The sequence below is a fragment of the Carcharodon carcharias genome, chromosome 2, assembly GCF_017639515.1.
Source record: "Carcharodon carcharias isolate sCarCar2 chromosome 2, sCarCar2.pri, whole genome shotgun sequence".
NCBI lineage: Eukaryota > Metazoa > Chordata > Chondrichthyes > Lamniformes > Lamnidae > Carcharodon > Carcharodon carcharias.
In genome coordinates, this window is record NC_054468.1 from 113,497,142 (window position 1) to 113,519,125 (window position 21,984).

At 43.6% G+C, this 21,984-nt stretch overlaps 1 protein-coding gene across 1 annotated transcript in view; it reads right to left on the bottom strand.

Annotated features, from left to right (window-relative positions):
- Positions 1-533: 533 nt before the first annotated feature.
- Positions 534-21,984, bottom strand: part of tmx4 (thioredoxin-related transmembrane protein 4) — a 42,254-nt gene continuing 20,803 nt past the window's right edge. The window contains exons 2-8 of the mRNA XM_041182719.1: positions 17,856-17,971; positions 14,080-14,125; positions 11,628-11,756; positions 10,515-10,560; positions 6,261-6,362; positions 4,080-4,140; positions 534-2,982 (exon numbers count right to left, since the gene is read on the bottom strand). Of these exons, the coding sequence (XP_041038653.1) occupies positions 2,765-2,982; positions 4,080-4,140; positions 6,261-6,362; positions 10,515-10,560; positions 11,628-11,756; positions 14,080-14,125; positions 17,856-17,971 (718 nt within the window). The 3' untranslated portion in view covers positions 534-2,764. The remainder of the gene's footprint in view (positions 2,983-4,079; positions 4,141-6,260; positions 6,363-10,514; positions 10,561-11,627; positions 11,757-14,079; positions 14,126-17,855; positions 17,972-21,984) is intronic.

The window sequence follows — 21,984 nt, forward strand, 5'->3', positions numbered from 1 at the left end:
GGAGAGGTAGAGAGGCAGAGAGGTGCAGAGAAGGTCTCCCAGGGCTTGGGGCCTACACAACTAAATGGCACAGTCACTCATGTGGAGCAAATAAAATCAAAGATGCTGAAGAGGCCAGGATGAGGTGAGATGTTGATAGGTGGGAGTGGAGGAGATTACAGAATTAGGGGGGGGCAAGGCTGTGGGCAGATCAGAAACCCAGGATGGGGATTTTAAGAATCAAAGTGTTGACTGGGAGCCAATGTGGGTCAGCGAACACAGGGCTAATAAGTGAATGGGATTTGGTGCGAGTTCAGACACAGGCAGCAGAGTTTGGGATGACCTCCAGTTCACAGAGGGTAGAATCTGGATAGAGCAGGTGGGACACACTGAAATAGTCAAGTCAGGAGGAAACAAAGGCACGAACAAGGGTTGCAAAAGTAGATGAGCTGAGATGGGGCACAGTCGGCTGAATCGGACAACTCCCCTGACAGAAGATGCTGCACTGAGCATTAAATTGGCAAGATCATTCAAGAATAAGCTGAACAAAAGGATACAAAAAGCATGCGTTTATTGCATCTTTTGTTAACAAATCAGTAAGTCTAAAAACACTTGCATTGTAAAAATTGTATTTCATTCCTTCCCTTCACACCACCCCCCCCCCAAAAAAACTGAACACAAAATTGTCGTGCCATGGTGAACACATTCTTTCAGCCATCCAGCAAGCTAATTACTTAACGTAAAGCTGACGTAAAAAGACCGCAATTAACGTTTTGGCCCATACTACATCCACTTTGCCTGACTTGGCAACTCTCTGAAGCATCACACAGCTTCAAGTACATTCATCAATTAACATTGCACAGCACACAAAGGAAAAGCTTCTCAAGAATAAAAAGGCCAGTTCGATGGAAAACTGTAATAGCCGAGAAATTTTTAAAATACAGGGGCACACCACTGTGGTCACAACGTAGAGACAAATGCAAGTTTTCGCAAGTCTCTACTCAAATCGTAAACAAGGCCAGGCAAACTATGGGAAAAACAATAAATACAAAATAAAGCACGTACTTCTTCATTCATCTTACCAAAAAAAAAATACATCTCCCAAAGTCTTTCGCACAAAATACAAAAGGTCAATTTTAAAATACAGCCTTCCATATCTCCGTAATAGTACAAATACAGAAAAGAAATATTCTTTACAAAAGTAGTGCAAAATTTTGCACTGCAGGCCCAATTTTCTAATGAGAGGATACTGAACGGTAATATACAAATGGCAAAAATTGTGTTCAATTTATCAGAAATGCATGTGTCTTTAGGCCATGCAACAATTGTCAATATATTGCTCATAATATTAAAAAGTGAAGAGTTTCGGAACAGTAATTATATTTTAATCTCAAGAACAATGACTCCCTGTTCCTAAAGAGTAATAAATCCATCCTTCACCCACCCATTAATCTTTTAAACTCCCAAATTCCAGTGGAAAACTTTATATTGCAGTGTACTACAATCTGTGTGTGTTTTTTTTTATTTTTAAGAGAAGCTGCCGAAATCAAAAAAGTGTCCATTCTTGTGGAGAATTGAATCCCTCAGGTACAGAAGGCTTTGTTTATAAGCAAGCAATGTGTTAACCCAAAGTTAAAGCCGCAATGGATCCCTGACTGAATTCGAGCTGAAGTCTAAGGATCACATTTCTGTAAATACAGGATAAACCCAGCTATCCCAGGTTAATTACTGTACATGTACATAAAATAATACAGGTTTCCATCAGGGGACATCAACATGTTGGCTCAATTCTGGAAATAGGCTGTTGCGAAGAACACACTGGCCTCTGGCCGACATCTGTGCAGCAACTGGCATTGATCATCAGCAAGGGTCTTAACGCAATTGCCATGAGGGCTCAGACCAAATTCCTCTTCCGCTATCTTAAGGCGAGGCTGTAACCCTTCTGTCAAGAAGGGTAGAGGCGGAAGGGAGGCTTAGTCCAAATGCATCCAGCATTCATACAGCATGTCTGACAGCAATTTCTACCCTTCCGTCAGCTGCACTGTAAAGGTATTGTGTATTCTTCGAATGATTGAAACTATAGATGATTGCACAGAATGTCACCAAGCCCTGCACTGCCTAAGTTCCTACACAGGCGGGAGCGTCTTGCAAGTCACTCCCGTCATGACGACAGTATCCCTTAGGGTTTTGTTTTTTTTTTAAACCAGTAGTTCTAAACATTCTGCTGTCTCTATTGTAAATCCTATTGTTTTAGCTCGTTTGAGCATGTGTACTGACACTGTGTTCCTGAATGGAGATCACACTTGGAATGCCAAGTTACATACTCGGAAGCTTAAAACCTGCCAGCCTTCCACCTAGAGCTAGAATTCCTATTAAAACATGCACCTCAAGAGGGTGAACAGAAAGGCCGGGGCAGTATTCGTCTGGCCAAGGTCGTGGAGTAATGCTGGCAGGCAGTCTTGTTTGTTTTAGTGATAACCTCCGCTCACAGAAATATATTCAGCGGCTTAGTGGTGCACTGCTGCCCGTTTAAAAAAGTACAAAATGTGGAACATTCATTAACCTATAAAAAGCATTTTAAAAAAGGCTACAGGCAGAACCTGCATATTATATTCAATTAATATTTGATCAAGATTGTCATAGCCAATAAATCCATAACTAGAAAAAAAAGTGAATCCAAACAAACCGAGTTTCTAAGTCCAAAAAGGTGGGAGCAGAAAGTCCACAGAAGAACAATTCTTTGGTCCAAGTCCTGATAGTGGTATTCGTTTCCAAAATGGAGCATTTAGCAGTCTTCGTTTATTAATCGTTTCCTGAGCCCTCCGTCTGTCTCACTATCGGATGGCTGCTGATCATCCTCAAAGGCAGACTCTTCTCCTGAGGCCTTGGCACTCAAATCGTTCTGCTCATCCTCAGCTCCTGACCAGTGCGACTCCCAGTCTGGAGCATCCTGCTCCCTCTTCTCCAGCTCCTCAGAGTCCTCCTCTTCCCCTTCAACAACCTCTATCAATACAGAAAGCAGGGGTTAAGGTGGCCCGAGACATGGTCAGCAAAACGCTCAATTGTCTGGTAGTCACCGGCAACCCACCTTCTCTTTACCCATGCCACCATCCACGCCCCCCCCCCACCACGCCCCACCACCACCGCACCCACCCCCCCACCCCCCCAAACCCGCCCAGGCTATTAATTCACAACCCGATTGTGGGGCACTGAGCCCAGCTCCAAAATCAGTGCTTGCTCCTTCTCCTGTTGCTCAGGTTGTATACGGCGAGTGCGATTGCTTTATTAAATGCAACAATTTTGGCCTCCCTATGAAAAAGGATCTGACTCTTCCTCCAACTCATTTGTGTGAACAATCAAGGCAGAGACATGCACTTCATTATCCTACAGCTCAGTGCATCGCCATGTTTTCAAGATGGCCCTTTCACTAAAGGTTAGCAACATAACGTCATAGACACAGTCAGTTACAGGAAATCGCAACGAGTGCAGGCTGTAAAGGGTATAAACAAACGTTTATTTTGCCAGGCAAATTAGTCTGGATGTAGGCAACAAACATCAAAATTGTACGCTTATTCCTTTCAAACAAAAAAACTTTTAAAAACGATGATTTGTTACTCACCCTCCAGGTATTGGAGTAGCAGGATGGATGTTAAAGCTACCTTCAAATGCTCATTGGGAATGGGGTAGAAAATCAACCAGCGTGCCCATCTTCCAATGGCGATGCAGCAAGTTCTGTGCAAACATATCGTGGCATTCGCACCCAAACCCCAACATGTCTATCAGATAACCTCCCAATATCGAGAAAACGAGGGAAGGGGAACGTTTAAAGTGTAATTAAATACACCCTACATGCAAGGTTCTTTTGTAACCCTTACCATTTTCAAGTAGCACATGATTTGTGCTTCCAAATGGTTTGCAAATCACAGCAGGAGCAACAATGGGTTAATTTAAGTGCGCAAAATGATACTGTCGGCTAATCGACATTGTTGCATGTCAAAACAAACCAATAAACTAAAATGATGCACCTATCTAACAGAGTTACGAATCTACTGTACTACACAGGAGCAAATGAGGGTCTAGTTAAATTATGAGCTTCTTACCAGTTATCTGGTATTTTTGACGCTTTGGTGGACATATACAGTCAGCAATTAGGACCAGAATCTGAAAAACAAAAAGATAATAATTTGGCAAGGAGTAGGAAATTTTGAGTGTATGTTCCAACATCAAATGCCTTCTGTGCAAAGAAAACTGGTTAATAACTTGGGTCTCAATGTGAACAGCTTAGATGAATTTAAACCTTGGTTAAAATTTGAATAAATGTAGAATGCATCCCGAGAAATTAGATTTTAAAATATAAATGTGACACGCAAAATTACACTCCCAAGAGGAGCAAGCAAGTGAAATAGTTTCATTTGAATTCAAAATTTTAAGTATCATAAAAACCCTCCAAATGTTGTCATTCTTCAGGTGCTATGAAGTCAGAACAGGGAAAAAACACACAGGCCATTTTACTAATTACAGGACTGGAATAGAAGGCACTGAGAAAAAGACCTTCAGCTCATGATTCCCAATCCTGTCCCAGTCTGACCACAAAACACCTTGCCTCCATGATTGAGGGCCATGCCCATAAGGTTATTCGTTTGTTTGTAACTATGCCGTGAACCTTTCACCGAAACTTCATGCGGATGGCTCGTGGCCCTTTCAGCGTTTCTTCTGCAGCGACAAGTGAAGCGTTTGACTCAGGCAATAATCACCATAATTTGGGAAAAGATCTGGGCATTAGAAGGTTTGGGGGAGGAAAGAACGAAGTTTTGAAAAGATAAAAGGGTAGAAACTGAGGATAGATGATGAACAGAATCATATAATCGGGATGCAGTGCCAAACTTCTGGCCACCTTGACACAACTGGAGGAGATATCAGCTCAGGTGACCAAAAGCATCCTCAGAGCAGAGGGTCTTAAAGGAGGAGAGCGGGAGGCAGAGGTTCAGGGAATTCCAGAACTTAAGGGTTAAGGGAGCCACATATATAGTAAAGGCTGCAAGTTATACTGCAGGTTAGGGGTTCACAAATCTCAGAATAAGGGGGTCCAGTCACTTAGGACTGAAATGAGGAGAAATTTTTCACTCCAAGAGTTGTAAATCCTTGGAATTCTCTACTCCAGAAAGCTGTGGATGCTCAGCCATTGAATATAATCTTGAATGAGGTCAATAGATATTTGGATACTAAGGGAATGAAGGGATACAAGGATAATGCAGGAAGATGGGTTTGAAAAAGAATGTCAGTCACGGTCTTAGGCAATGGTGGGGAAGGTTGAAAGGGCTGAATGGCTACTTCTGCTCTTATTTCTAACGTTGTGTGTACCGGTTGCAGAATAGTAATCCAGCAGGGTACAGGCAGAGAAGCTGCAGAGATTTTGCAAGGCGTGCACCAGTCTCAATCACAAGGCCAGCAGCGAAGGTTTTTAGGTATATAGTTCAGCTATCTGGGTTGCTCGTTTTTAGTGAAGCTGCCTTCACACCTACCTGGAGTAATGCTTTAAAATCAGTGCAAGGCTCAAACCAGGGTGAGCTGACCTGCCGGAAGGGGTGTGCAAAACTGCTACTTGGCAAAAGTAGCACTATAGCATATGTAAAAAAAAACTGCACAATCGCATCTGCACCAATACAAAGAATGGTGGGTGTTTCTGGAGCGCCGTTCACAATCTCAGGCCAGGCCACAGCGCTTTATGGCTAACGAGGTGCTCCCGAACTGGTGGCAGTCGCAATTGTGGGAAACGCAAGAGTCAGCTGGCACACAGCAAGATCCCACAAACAACAATGCGGTAATGACCAATCTAGGCTTCTCCAAAAACCTGCAACAAATGCCTCTTTCAGTATGGAGCAAAAGCTACAACAAGGGAGGGAGATGATAAAGCAGCATGCCATCAAGTCTGCTTGGATGGGTAAGTAACAATGACGGAAGAAAGGGTTGCTAGGACAACGCTACAGCAAAACAGGATTTGAACAGGCTAGAAGTGCACAGCAAACTAACCAGTGTTTGAAGAAGGAACTTTCACCAGAGCTGTCCCTGAACTGCAGCCTTGTTCAATTATTTAGCCCAATTAAATATCCCGGCGCTAAATAAAAAGGTACATTTCAAGTTATAACACATATCACTTCTACAGAAGAATTGATCAGGGCGGCCAACCTTAATCAACTGTCCCCAGGCCCTTATGCCAAACAACTGACGTGAATTTGTGATTTGGTTTGGAGTCAAGAGTTCCAAGGTGTGCATCAACTTACCAGGCCAAGGAGGAGACCAGCCACTAGAGTAGTCACGGCAAAGATTATATAAGAACCCCAAGCCGGAATTCCCAGCGTTTCAGTCAAGTAACTGTGCATTTGCTGTAAATCAAAGGGATACTTTACATTGACAAATGAATCCAATATACATAAATACACTTGCAACCTTGTTCACCATAGCACCGTAGCAAAGCAGCTATAAAAGAAAAAAAAAGCGTTGCATCAAGACGGAAACATATATTAAATACTTAATAAGAAAACATCACTAATTCTGTACTTTCCAATATCTGTATGTTGCTTGCGACAACTGTAAATCTTTAACTTACATCTGCTTTTTTTCTAATAGTGTCCTATCAGCAAGCAGCACTCCAAATAAAAATCTCTTCAGTTTTCCATCCAATAAAACTGGAGCTTCAACATAATCCTGTCAGCCTTAAGGAATACATTTGAGTTTTCTGTTACCTCATCTCGAGTTTTTAAATCTCTATTTCTTCCTCAACGAATACAACTAACGTGAGCTTTTATAACTACTCTATTTATATCTTTGATTTTACAATCTTATTAATTTGATTTTAAAACGGTATATTGCACACTAAATATATAAATACATATAAATCACTTCCTCCATACATTACATAGCAGGTGCAGCACAGAAACAGGCCATTCAGTCCAGCAGATCAATGCCGATGTTTATGCTCCACACGAGCCTCCTCCCACCCCCTTGTCATCTCACCCCATCAACATATCCTTCTATTCCTTTCTCTCTCGTGTTTACCTAGCCTGCGCTTAAATGCATCTATGCTATTAGCATCAAAATGCTCCTTGTGGTAGCGAGTTCCAAATTCCAACCACTCCCTGGGATAAAGGAGTTTCTCCTGAGCTCCCTATTGGATTTATTTGTGACTGAATTATATTGACGGGCCCCAGTTTCAGCCTCCCTCACAAGGAATGAAAGAAAGACAGCCTACGATTGCCCTAAAGGAAGTCAGTTTTCAAAAGGAATAAAGGGCATCTCGCACAACGAAAGTCCAGTTAGCGTTGAGCTAGTAAACACCTCTGCCATACTAGATTGCAGCAAGAGACTACAATAAGATACAAAGTTTTGTGTTTTTGCCAATCGATTGAGGGAGAAATACTGTCCAAAAGGTCCTTGCATTTTTCTGAGGAGTGCCTTGGGATCTTTAACAGTTAAAAGAAGGCACGTGGACCTTAGCATAAAAAGTCAAATGAAGAATGGCACCTCTAACAATGCAGCTTCTTTAGTAATTAGCTAACCTTATTTAGAACTACGCTCAAATTTCCTTCATATACTGTGTAGGGGAGAAGCCTGGTCGGTCTAGGAATAAGATCCAAATCTCGAGGAATGCTGCAACAGTTACCTTCGTATTAGTGAGGCACTGACTGCTCCCGACACGAGCGTCACCCAGCTGTCAACAATGGAAAAACAAACTTGCCAGGCCAGTTGGCGCCGGTGAGCAGATTTTTCCGCTGTGAACCGCCTGCCAAATCTGGCAACTTGGCTTTGGTATTACCATCCGCAGCACATGGCATGCCAACAAGGAGCCTGTGGCACTAAAACACTAAAATGAAAAAAAAGGTGCCAAATAATCAGAATAGCAAATTTGAGGTGTGGAACGCTCTTGTTCAATCAACTGCTGATGAATTTACTGTCACACTTAGGCTGACAACCAGTCTCGAGACACAGACTCCACAGATCAGGGTCGATGGGCCAAATGGTCTCCTTCTGTGCTGTACTATACCATGATTCTACATCCTCTGTTGAATGGTGGAATGGAAGTTACCGTTTCCAGTCCTTTATAAGTGAACTGTAACTCATCATTAGCAGCAACGTTAAAACCAAAAACAACAAAAATAAGGTAGAAAATAAGCAATATTTCAGAAGTAAAGGAACAGCCATGAAAGGGAGTGGCATTTTGAGAAAGACAAGCTGCATGAAAAGAACAGCTGTCTATAAATTCTTACATACATCAATTAAAACAGATTTGCCCTTTCCATTTGTGCAGTTCAACAACATGCTCGCTTTCTGAAAATTAAAAATCCACTCTATCAACAGATCTTTATGAAAACCAATTCATAATTCCAACTGCGGAGCTGACCAGGACATGCTTGTTCAACTTCATCACTTGAGCCAGAGTACTTGGGGGATCTAAACTGCATTGATACTAAACATGATTAAAATCAATCAAATGCATTAAATCAAAGACTAGTTTAAGAGATTAAAGAGCTGAGACGGATTTCATGGGGCAGCACATCCCTTTGCGGTTTAGTTCCAATGGAGCTATGCTTGCACATGTCTGTATGTGCGTCTAGGCAGTCCCGTGTTTGAAAGGATGTTTTGAGAGTCAAAGATAAGCTGGACATCATTACATTAATCAGAATTTGATGTCATAACTTTCATTTATTAAAATACAAAAACAAAAGCTAAGTTCAGATTGAGGGTACAGCCTGTAAAGTTAATACACGACCCTCCACTCCGCTGCGGGAGAGGTTCTAGCACAGCGGTAGCTTAAACCAAGTCAGAACAAGATACATCCCATCTTGCCTCTCAGTTTCACACCATATGAGGAGGGGCCATTAGTGGTTAACAAAACACATCTCTGAATCCAAACCATGATGCCTTGCTCCTGTCTCACTCCCGTCACATTTTCCACTTGGCTGCAGATGTCATTAGAAAATGGGAGGAGGCCATTCAGCCCCTCAAGCCTGTTCTGCCATTCAAGGAGATCATGGTTGATCTGCATCTGAACTCTGCCAACCCATCCTGGCTCCATATTCCGCACCCCCCCATTACCTTTCACCAGCAAAGCAAAAAAAAAATCTATTGATCTCAGATTTAAAATCATCAACTGAGCTGACGTTCCAGCTTTCAGCCATTCTTTGTGTGAATACTCATCGTAACGGAAGCTGAGGTAAAGGAAATAGTAATCAGTGCTTTTTTATATAATATAATAGAAAACAAAGTGCTGGAAATACACAGCAGGCTGCGAGGGCAGGAAGTAAGATTCAGTCGGGGTGCATCCAATGCTCAAATCGCGAGTGGAAAAGTTGCGCTAGGAGTACAGCTTTTGGTGCACAGAAAGAGACATCGGCCTTGGAGGGGGTACAGTACACATTCGCCAAAATGGGACGAGCACTTGAAGAGTTAAGTTCCGAGGATGGGTTGCTCATTTGGTTCAGGAGGTTGCATGGGTGATAGAGTTAAAAGATCTTGTTGGTAATCAAACAGGTTGGCTGAGGTAGATGCAGAGAAACTGTTTCCGCTGGTGGGCGAATGCAGGTAAGGAGGGTGCCATGATAAAATTAGAGGTGGACCATTTAGGAGCGAAATCACTTCGCACTCTCCTCCCCACCCTCGCAACAGCAGAAGATTAGAAGATGGTGGAAATCTCACTCACCCCCATCATAAGGGCTGTGGATGCTGCAACATTTGAAATGTTCAACTCTGAGCTTTATGGATCTTCTTTCATTAGGTATGGGGAAAAGGCGGGTAAATGGAGTCGAGGTGAAGATTGTGACTGTTCTGTCATTCTGTTAGACCATGCCTAAGGGCTGAATGGTCTCGTCGGGTTCCTAAACGTTAAAATATTCCCACCCCCACCCCCCGCCCACAAAAAGAAGGCTGTTTCTTCACAACTCCTACACAGAAATAATTCTAGATCCTTCCTGGGTGAATTCAATTAAAAATGACATTATAAAATACACTTTGCCAATGTTATTAAGGAGCTTGAGGACTCCCCACTCCAGAGAACTTGCTATTCACTGCTACCAATTTCACGCATCAATTCATTCCAATGAGATGAACTGCAGTGGATTTTACAAATCAACAGCCAACGCAGAACAAACTGTATGAAAAAAAAGGGGAAGAAATTCTTAAAGAAAAGCATCGCGCAAAGTCAAAATCTCTGGCCAGCAGAATATTAAAATATCAATTGCATCAGTGAGAGCCACCCCATTCGGTTTCCCTCTCTGCAAACCTTTCACAGCATTCGTTCCTGTTTAAGTGAATCGCATTACATTTTACCAACAGTTCAAGTATTTATTCGTTTTGGTGCAACCTTTTAGTTCTATTTAGGCATACTGGCAAGGATCCATGTGCTGCTCCTCTCACAGGTAAATATTATTCTGCAAGAGTGTTCCCACTGTCAAGACTTGTAATATTGCCGACAAACAGATCACTTAAAAAGAAAATTGATCACTCAGAGAACGGTGTTCAGTGCTTTAGCGGACACTTACTCTAATCCAGACCGAGAGCCGGAAAAGACCAGCCATCCCAGACATTCTAAAAGGAAGATCAGAAAAATAAAAGCAACAAATTAATTGGTGGGAATAAACTGACTGCAGTCCACTACAAAGCTGGCCAACACAGGTGACAAAACTTTGTTGAAGGTGGCATTGAAATGAGTTGGCAGAGGCACGATGGGCTGAATGGCCTCTCCTTGTGCTGTATGATTCTATTGCAAAGAGGGCATGGGTGGTGGGAGGGCTCGCTGCCAAAAAGCAGTGAAGGGGCGGCGAGAAGATAGGATTATCTATAATCGTTCTTTCACTACCTCAAGACGTCACAAAGCTCTTTACAGCCAATGAAGCACTTTTGAAGTGTAATCACCATTGTAATAATGAAACACAGCTTCCGTGAAGAGCAGTCTGATTTTTTTTTTTTAATTCTTTCATGGGATGAGTGCTGCTGGCAAGGCCAACATTTGCTGCCCTCGAAAGGGTGATGGCTGAGCCACTGCCTTAAAGGCGGAGAGTGGGGGTGGGAATATTTTAACGTTTAGGAACCCAACGAGACCATTCGGCCCTTTGTGACTGTTCTGTCATTCCGTTAGACTGTGACTAAACTTCTAAAAACACATGTATTTAAAGTGATCCATCTTCAAATCAGACCCACCGGGCCTTGGTTTAAATGTCTCATTCGAGTGACAGCAAACGCCCCACCCCACCCCGCCCCCCCCACCAACAGTGCTGCACTCCCTCCAGCATTCCACTGGAGTGCTCTTGCCTCAACTCAATGGAGTAGGAGTTGAACCCACCAACCTGGCGATTCAGAGGCGAGAGTACTACCCACTGAGCTAAACAGACTTATCAGGGTCTCAGGCCTAACCCCAATCTTTACTAATCCCAGCCAGTAATGCAACGGGGCTCACTACAGCAGACCGCAGTGTCCTTGGGCTACTGGGTGGAGAGGGGAGGAAGTCCTAATGGTCGATGCACACATGGTCCGAAGACATGTTTCTCTGGGAATGATGCAGTATATTCGATTGCTTTGTGTTCAGAACCAAGATGGGTGTCAATATCCAATCAGGTCAACCGCTTATTTCTACTAGAAAGAAATGAAGTCATTACACGATGGAAGATGGAGATTTCCACCCACTGATCGATTCCACAGCTTCCCACTTCTTCTCTTTAATGAAACTCTGGAAATCTTCCAGCGTCCTTGCTCCGTGATATTTCCGAAAAATACCTTCTTTGGCACTGACAAGAGGGAGATGAAACGTGGCAGAATAATGATATGAGCAGCAGGTTCAAAATTGGTTGAAGCTCAGCAGATTAAAATAATGCGATCAAGCAATTTACAGTCACATATAAAAGCACAAATAAAATGTGAGGAGGCTCAAAGTGCAGAGCTAGATGATCGTAGCATGAATAGTGCTTAGTGAAGTGATGAATAATGTAGCGGACATATGGTACTAGCAACATAAATGTTAACATTGCATTTACTGAGTTATCTTTCTTTCAGTTAAAGGAAGGTGTTGAGCAACATCAGGGTGAGTGAATGAACACTGTCTCTCTCAGAATCCCACGCCAGCAAATAAATTTAGATTATATGAGAGCCAATGCTCACTCCACAGGAACCACAACTTTTAACATGCACCTGCAGCACACGCACACAAACAAAATTATTTGGCAAGACAACCTCTTTTTAAGCTGGCCTTAGCAATTCCCATTGCTTTACGCATAGACTCTAACACAACGCCTGTGGTTAACTATCTGGACTGCATTAGCACAATATAAAAGTGCCTTAAGGTGAGATGCAATGCAGTCAAGATTTGGAATAAAGCTACCAATTGGTGGACTTTAACCCCATCCTCAATAAGCACTCCCCTACTTCATCAGTGTGAATTTTATACTTCCCGTATTGGTCATCTTTGTAGCTCCTCAAAGAATTGTTACTCAAGAATCTACAGCACAAACAGGCTATATCTGGTGTACGCTGGCTCTTATGCTCCACACGAGCCTCCTCCAACCCCTCTTCATCTCACTCTATCTGTAGTTCCTTCTGTTCCTTTCCCCCTTGTACTTATCCAGCTTCCCCTGCATCTATGCTATCAGCCTAAACCACTTCTTGTATTGAATGTTCCACATTCTCAGCACTCCGTGGGTAAGAAGTTTCTCCAGAAGTCTTTATTGGATTTATTAGTGATTATCCTATATTTTTGGCCTCTGGTTTGGTCCACCCCTACAACTGGAAACATTTTCTCCACCATCTAACCTAGAGCACCTTTTTATTATTGTAAAGATTTCTAACACTCCATGACTATACCACAGACCACAATCACTGGGATAAAGTATCCCAGTTTAGATCTGAACAGCCATAAGGACAAAGAGGCTTCAATTCCTTATCCCAGGTTACAGAGGATCACAAGGCCAGAGATGCAAGGAACATAGGAGCAGGAGTAGGCCATTCAGCCCGTTGTGCCTGCTCTCCCATTCGATTAGATCATGTCTGATCATTGACCTCAACACCACATTCCCACACTCTCTTGATGTCATTAGTCTCCAGAAATCTATCCATTTCAGCCTTGCAGATGTTCAATGATTGAGCTTCCAGAGCCTTCTGGGGTAGAGAATTCTAAAGATTCGCCACCCTCTGAGTGAAGAAATTCCTCCTCCTCTCAGTCTTAAATGGCCTATCCCTTATCCTGAGATTATATCTCCTGGTTTTAGACTCACCAGCCAGGGAAAGCATCTTATCTACATCCACCCTGTCACACCCTCTAAGAATTTTGCAAGTTTCAATGAGGTCACCCCTCATTTTTCCAAACTCTAGGGAATACAGACGCAGTCTCCTCAATCTCTCCTCACAAAACAATCCCACCAACACAGGGATTAATCTGGTGAACTTCCATTGCTCTCCCTCTTATAGCAAATATATCCCTTCTTAGAAAAGGAGACCAAAACTGTACACAATACTCCAGCTGCGGTCTCACCAAGGCTCTATATAACTGCAGCAAGACATCTTTATTCCTGCACTCAAATCCCCTTCCGATGTATGCCAACTTAACATGTGCCCCTTCCTAATTGCTCACTGCACCAGCATGCTAACTTTTATTGGCTCATAAACAAGGACACCCAGGTCCCTTTGGACACCCACACTTTCCAACCTCTCACCATTTAAGAAATATTCTGCCTTTCTGTTTTTTTTCTACCAGTGTATAACTTCACACTTACTACATCTGCCATGTTCTAGCCCATTCACTTTGCCTGTCCAAATCCTCTTGAAGCCTCCTCACATCCTCCTCACAACTTGCGTTCCCACCCAGTTTGGTGTCATCAGCAAATTTGGAAATAGTACATTGGCGGCCACATCCAAATCATTTATACAGACTGTGAACAGCTGTGGTCCTAGCACTGATTCTTGCAGTACCCCACTAAAATCAAAAAGTCTCCCTCAAAGCTTTGTAGTTTTAGTAAATAATCTGAGCAACCTGAAAAGTGTTACATAATATGCAGATGTTCTTTAATAGTTGGCACAAACAGGCTCCTGCACAGGCAGGATAGTACTCGCTGTACTTACTGGTAAATGGTTGGTAAAGTGGTGACAAAGAAACGGCCACTCAAACCTAAGAGAAGATTTTGAGAAAAAAAAGTATTATCACAGCATTCCATTCTCATTAAGCACAACAATTATTGATTTCAGAGAAGACAACAATGAGATTCTTTTAATAGTATACATTATGCTCTGTGGATCCTTTAATGAGTAGTGAGATGCATGCTTATATTTTCAAGCAATGTAATTATCATTAGGGACAGTGGCTTGACATGCAGAAGCTGCGAAACAAGTTCTATTGCAGGTGATCCAGTCTCAGCCCTTGTTTAAGTGGTTGCTATGAAAGCTATTGTGCGCTCTGCCCTCAGACACACATTTACTTTGTATAGTGAGTGCAGCAGGTACATGTGGGGGGGGAGGGGGGGTGGTGGTGGTGGGGGAACCATGCTGAGTTTCTAACTCAAGTCACAAGTCAAGGCAATTAATCAACGCCACATAGAAGGATTCCAGTCAGATGGTGTGCAACTTGAATCAGAATGCAGGTCAGATCACAGGATTAATGTTGAAGAGTCATGCAGACTCGAAACGTTAACTGTGTTCCTCTCCGCAGATGCTGTCAGACCTGCTGAGTTTTTCCAGGTATTTTTGTTTTTGTTTTGGATTTCCAGCGCCCGCAGTTTTTTTTGCTTTTATCGCATGATTAATCCCGTCTATTGACTGCTAAATCTTTCCGATTTGGGCTCAGGGCCTTCCACTGACGGGATAATGGGGCACTTCCAGTAACGCATAAATATTGGTTTCACATTTCGGCCGGGAACTGGGATTAAATCCCAAGGAAACCTGTGTAAAATAAACAGGATGGCAAGGAGGCGGATTAACCTTGGCTCCTCAGACCGAGGCCATTTTGTGTGCAGAACACTAGATGGTGCCACTCTACAGGGATGTTTCAGTGTTGTCAATCACTTATGGTCACATACGGACTGCAGAAGACGCACCTTCCACTAAAGTTGAGGGGGAGCAGAATGCATTGTCAGCAACTGAGGTCAGCTCCCTCAAACGGGCCTGCCTTGAGCAAGTAATTAAAACACATTCGAAGTGCACTTCACATCTCTTTCCATCTGGATAGTAAAGGCAGTGATGCAAATGACATGTGAAAAGTACAATTAACTGGGGGAACAGATTGCCCTCTAGCCAAATCCTCTGCTCAAAGCACCGTCAATACCAGAGATTTCGCAATGTGGTTCCTCCTACACGTTAGAAGTTTTATTTCTGAACAGCAGCTATTGTTCCCAATCATTCACGGATGTTCCTTTCAATGCAAAATCCAACTCATGTACAAATCTGAAAGAAGTCAGTATTTCTGCATAATCTCTCTTCAAAAGGCTGATTACTAATTTGAGGATCTTCACCAACAAAAACGTATGGATGAGCTTTCCTTCCACAAAATGGACAGGAAACCATTTCATATTTTGTCCCCTTCAATTATGATTGCTCGTCCTTTAATTATTGTCGTTTGAGGTAAGTAAATATGAAACAAAGCAGATTAGTTTATTTTCAAAAAAAAAATAATTTTAGGATGTGGGTGTCACTTGCAAGGCCACCATTTATTACCCATCCCTGAGCCACTGAAGTCTGGTGGTGTAGGTACACCCACAGTGCTGTTAGGGAGGGAGTTCCAAGGATTTTGACCCAGCGACAGTGACAGTGAAGGAACAGCCAATATATGACTGAAGAACGTCAGGGGGTGATCTCATACAGCCAGGCTAGTCCTCCCCACAAATAATACCAATAAGAACAAATCAACTAGTCACTCATGTCAAGTGCTGTTTAAGTAGCATTACCATTTCACAGAACGTTGGCATTGCTGGATAGGCCAGCATTTGTTGCCCATCCCCAATTGCCCTTGAGAAGGTGATGTTGAATTGCCTTCTTGAACCAGTCCAGTCCCATATGGTGTAGGTACACCCACAGCTTTAGGGAGGGAGTTCCAGGATTTTGACCCAGTGTCAGTGAAGGAGATATATTTCCAAGACAGGGTGGCGTGTGACTTGAGAGGGGAACTTGCAGGTGGTGGTGTTCCTATGCATCTGCTGCCCTTGTCCCTCTAGGTGGTAACGGTCACGGGTTTGGAAGGTGCTGTCGAAGAAGCTTTGATGAGTTGCTTACTTTCACAAACTTGCTACGGTATTTTAACATAACAGCGAGCACAACTCAAAAGTAATTCTTTGGTTGCGAAGTTCTTTAGTGCTACTGAAGGGCATGATAAAACCCTATATAAATCCCAGTTCTTTGCATAACAGTGCCACTTTACAAAAGGTTTCAACTAATTAAGCATGAATAGAAGACGGACACATCACTTTCTCCAAAAATTTCAATCCAGATTTAAGCTTTGTTTATTTCGGCCAATATCAAAAATAGGAACAATTTGTTCCCAGCTTCATGTTTTACTCTGATTTATCTTAGCTAAAAGATGAGGCTTATTTGTACAGACTGTGATATAATGTCCAGATAATCCAACTGGTCTGCAATACATTTACACTTGTAAGGATGGAACAAGCACTGCAGTCCATGTACCTCATCATTCAAGTCACAAATGTTCACAGGTATGTGTAAATAAGGTCCAAGCAATATATTTTAATAATATACTTTTTAACCAAAATACATGTGGCTTTCAAAAAGACTTGCATTTACATAGTGCCTTTCATGGCCTCAGATACCCCAATGTGCTTTACAGCCAACTCAGATTAAAATACTTGTGTAGTTACTGTCGTAATGTAGGAAACACAAGCACCGACTAGCAGCAAGGTGATAAACCAGATAACCTGCTTTCTGAGATGAGGGATAAATATTGGGCAGGACACCAGGGAGAAACTCCCCTGCTCTTCTTCAAAACAGTGTCATGGGATCTTTTACATCCACCCAAGAGAGCAACAGGGCCTCAGTTTAATGTCTCATCCGAAAGTCTGCACCTCCGACAGTGCAGCATCCCCTCGGAACTGCAACCTAGGTTTTTGTGCTCAAGTCTCTGGAGGGGACTTCAAAGAGGATAGGGCTGCGGAAGGCCATCGTTTAAATCAGCCCAATTGGTGTAAACAAGTTACTCCAACTTAAATGTGTATCATAATATCTTCTCTTTGTCACCACAAGTATATCAGAAGGTTCTTAAATCTGTTTAAAAGAGTTTGCTTATTCAGATTCTAAGAGACACTTTGTGCAGCTCAGATTATAGCAAAGTTATTCCGTTTCCCTTCCTCTTTTGCAAGATGCAAGGTTTTACAACGATTAGCATGAATGCATGCTTTTCAACCCAAGTTGTGACTGTACCAACGTCATCGCAAATTTCACTCAAAAGAAAAACACTTTAAAGGACTCTGCCTCAAATTATACAATAGAATCACATGCAATGGGTTTGAAGTGAATGGAACAGAATTGAAAATGTACACACTGCGCACAAACAAATGTTTCAAAAGGCATATGGGACATTATTATTTGGTACCACATGCAGAGGAAGCAATGGGTTTGGAGCTAAAACTAACAATGTGGTTCATATTTGATTTTAGCTCACAGAAACTGTTCATCAAGGTTATGGAAGCGTATGCTTGAATTCAGTAGGGGACACACCATGCAGCGTGTTGAAGACTGCCTGTGTGGCCACAAAAGTGTACAGCTACGTTACATGTCTGCTCCTCACCCCTTTCAAACAAACAAACAAAAAAAAAGGGTGTTGTTAGAATGTAACAACCTTTCCCAAACTCAGTCCGGAACAAGCAAGCACAGTTTTAAAAGCTAACCCTCAGGTGTACCTGGTTCTTGAGTGACATCTATCTTTCCCACACGGATGCGAAGTTCCTCATGGGATTTTCCGAGATACTCCCAATCAGCCTGGATTTGCTTGCATGCTGGGCACCACGGGGCATGGCTGCGGAAACGGAATAAAAGAGCAGTTCAAATTTTGAGTTTTTTTGCCCCCCCCCAACCCCAACTCGAGCGATCAGCCAACAGGCACCATTTCTTTCTTGAAGTCAGAGTTGTGAACAAACGCAAACCAGTGTTGTTCTTCGCTCCTGCTACAAAACGTGCCAAGCCACCCGGGCCCTGCCTGTTTCCCTCTCGCCCCATTCCCAGGTTTTCTCACCATATACAACATGTCCGTGACTGCCAAACACTAGCAATTTTTTAATGTCTTGCCAATGAATTTCGCACTTGTCCAATGTAGGCAATTTAGTGTTGGGGACTGAAAAGCTTTTTCCAATTTTATCCTGTGACGGCATCAAGTGTTTAAAATAAAAACCTATCTGTTCAACCTTAGTCTGTCCCTTTGGTCCAACCCTCAAGTGACAGCTCCTGTGTGACAATTCCTTCCTAATTCTTACACCATCCTAATGGCCATTTTTTTTGTATATAATGCTTATTATTTGGTGGAATGGGGGCAAGGCCAGCATTTGTTGCCCATCCCTAAACTGTCCTTGAACCGAGTGGCTTGCTAGGCCATTTCAGAGGGAAATTAAGAGTCAACATGGTCTTGGAGTCACATGTAGGCCAGACCAGGCGAGGATGGCAGACTTCCTTCCCGAATGTTCTCTCTGTGACAACTGATGATAGTTGTCATGGTCACCATTACGGAGACCAGCTTTGTATTCCAGACTTATTAATTCAATTTAAATTCCACCAGCTGCCATGGTGGGTTTTGAACCAGGGGCCTGGAGCATCAGCCTGGGTCTCTGGATTACTAGTCCAATGACACTGCCATTATACCACCCTCTTGAGCCAGACAAAGTGGAAGGGCACAAGCAGATGCTGCATCAGGCCATTAATGCCAACGACAAAAAGAGTTTCAACCCCATTCAAATCTCAGACCCACTCACGAAAGGCAAGTATCTGACCCAGTTCACCACCTCGCTTTTGGCAATGTGTTTTACAACATATCGGCCACAACATGAAGATCAGCAAACAGACGATGTGATACTGAGCAAAGGCACTTAAAACATCCCAAAACGCCAACTGCATTGAAAATGGTTCAGCACGGGACGTTCATATTTACAAACACAGCACACAAGTGGACATTGTAGGAGTCAGAATACAGAAGTGTCTTGGCTTAAAAACAAAGCCTTTAGCTCATTGCTCTACCACAACAATCGCACTCCTATCAACCGGAACACACCAACTCTGCTCACCGTGACCTGTAAGGACAAAATCCGGTGAGCGAACACCCTTCAGCAACAGAAAATCTTCCACAGCGCAACAAATAAAAGTCATCGAAAAGAAAAATCAGTGAACTGGAAATGCAAATTGTGATCGGAGTGTTTGGGAGACATGACTGGAGTGCTTGGGTGGCAAAATGCTGACAACCAACAATTAGGAATACTCAGTTAGGAGCGGTACATGTTAAATTATTAAAAGTGGTCTCGAGAATGGGTTTTCCATAGTTTGTAGGTGCACCAACCTGAGTTTAAAACAAAAATGAAATCTCTTAATGAAACATTCAAAATCTTATTGACCTCCAATGCTTGGCCATGCATATAGAAGTAAAATTGAGTACAGAAGCGGAGTGCTGCAATGGAAAAATCTAATAAGACAATTTGGTAAAACTCCTTTCACAACACCTTCAAAACCCATGACCTCTACCACCTAGGTGAACAAAGACACTAGAGGCAGTGAGAACATCACCACCAGGGGGAAGGTGGTGGCACTGTGGTACCGTCGCTGGACTAGTATCCCAGAGACTCAGGGTAATGCTCAAGGGACCTGGGTTCGAATCCCAACACAGTAGATGGTGAAATTTGAATTCAAGGAAAAATTCAGGAAATCAGGAAAAATCTAGAATTAAAACATCTAAAGATGACCATGAAACCATGAACCACAGGGATGGAAATTTGCCATCCGTACCAGGCTTGGCCTACATGTGACTCCAGGCCTACATGTGACTCCAGACCCACAGCAATGTGGTTGACTCTTGGACTAAAATGGCCTAGCAAACCACTCAGTTCTCAAGGACAATTAGGGATGGGCAATAAATGCTGGCCCAACCTGTGACACCCACATCCCATGAATGTATAATTAAAAAAAGCCTGCAAGTTCCTTGGAAATATCTCGCTGTTCCTTCCCCATTGCTAATTCCAAGCCCTGGAACTCCCTCCCTAACAGCACTGTGGGCGTGCCTACACCACATGGACTGTGGCAGCTCACCACTACCTTCTCAAGGGTAATTAGGGATGGGCAATAAATGCTGGCCCAGCCAGCGACGCACACATCCCATGAAAGAATGTAAGAAGAGTTGCTGCTGTACTTTGTGAAGCAATCATTTGGCCTGAATGCCTGTCAAAAATTTTAAAAATAATCAAACTTGCTTTAAACTAACTTACAGTTTTTGACAAACCCCACCCCCGACCCAACCCCTAACCCCACATTAAACCTCCCCATCGCCTAATCCAGTCCTGGGCATATCTCTTCTTCAGATTACTTGTCTAACCTGCACCACATCTATTGCATTCCTCTCCCTTCCATCCACTCGTGATGTCGGTCCACTAGCTCTCACATGGACAGCGTGTCCACATTCAATCCCAGAATAGGAGAGCTGGCTGGTCGTGTTGCACGATCTTGAACAAAAGCACATCACAGACTTTGCCCTAATACCTGCCACCCTATCACTAGCCCACTCCTCAGCAAGCTTGTGGAGAGGGAGCCCCAATGATTCCGTACACTTCCAGGGCCACAGGGTCAATCCGGCACTCTCGCTCTCAGTGGCGTTATTTGAAGGGGAGTGCATGCAGGAACCAGGCAACTCCTCCCCCCACACCACCACCCCCACCCAAAGTCAGTTGAGAAAAACCTGGTAGGAGAATCATCTGGAATGTTAATCCAATCCCAAGCCAGTTGAACTCTTGATTGCCATTGTGAGATTTGAACTCTTGATCTTGGGGTTACAAACCCAGTAACTCTTTCGAGTACAAACCCGTTTCCATCTGTTTCAGATGAAGTTACATTGTTTGCCATTGTGAGATTTGAACTCTTGATAATCTCTTAAATGAAAACCAAATCAACAAAATTGGGATAAATCAGGCACAGCCCCTAATTCAGGTCAGCTGTAAAATCAAGAACAAAGTTTAAAGGAAACTTACAAACTTTAAATCAAAATGTGATTAAAGGGGTCAACAAAACACCCCAGTCCCCGCGGTGCCCACCGAGCACGGAAGGCCTCGAGAGTGCCAGCAGACACCGCGTGCTCCTTCTCCAGGGACATCCGGCAGCAAACGTAGCCACGGAAGAGGGACAAACAATCGGGCGGGACTCCCCCGTCGATCGCCCGCTGCCTGGACCTGTTAATGGCCAACTTGGCCAGGAGCAGGTTCACGAGGAGGTCCTCCTCCTTCCCGACCCCCTTCCGCACCGGGTGCCCATAGATCAGGAGCGTGGGGCTGAAGTGCAAACAAAACATCAATAAAAGGTTTTTCAAATAACTAAAAAGGGAGTGCAGTCTACAACACCCTATGTATACATGGTCCACGGACTCCACAAGACCGCAAAAAGGCCACGTGTCCTGAGAGTCCGTGAACCTATGCATCCTCTTATTATAAGGGACTGCTGCATGCAACACCCTCCAACCCAGGTCCCCGATAGAAAGGGGGAGGACACCTCCATAGAGGGCCTCCCATCGGGGGCCTCCGCCGCCGGACGGCAACAAGGCACGCCAGGGCGTGTCCGGTCGACGGACAAGGGCGAGAAAATGGAAGGTGTGCAGCAGCAGTCCGTACAAAAAGGCCCTCTTTGCCGTGCCAAAAGGCACAGAGGGCATGTCCCCGAGGCGGCTCATATTGCGGGGCACCAGCACCCGAGGGAGGGTTCGGGGCTTGGGGCCAATGTGGAATTCTGTCCGAACAGGGGAACGCTCAGACGGAAGACCACCGCGCACCTGGGCCACCTCAAGACCCAAAA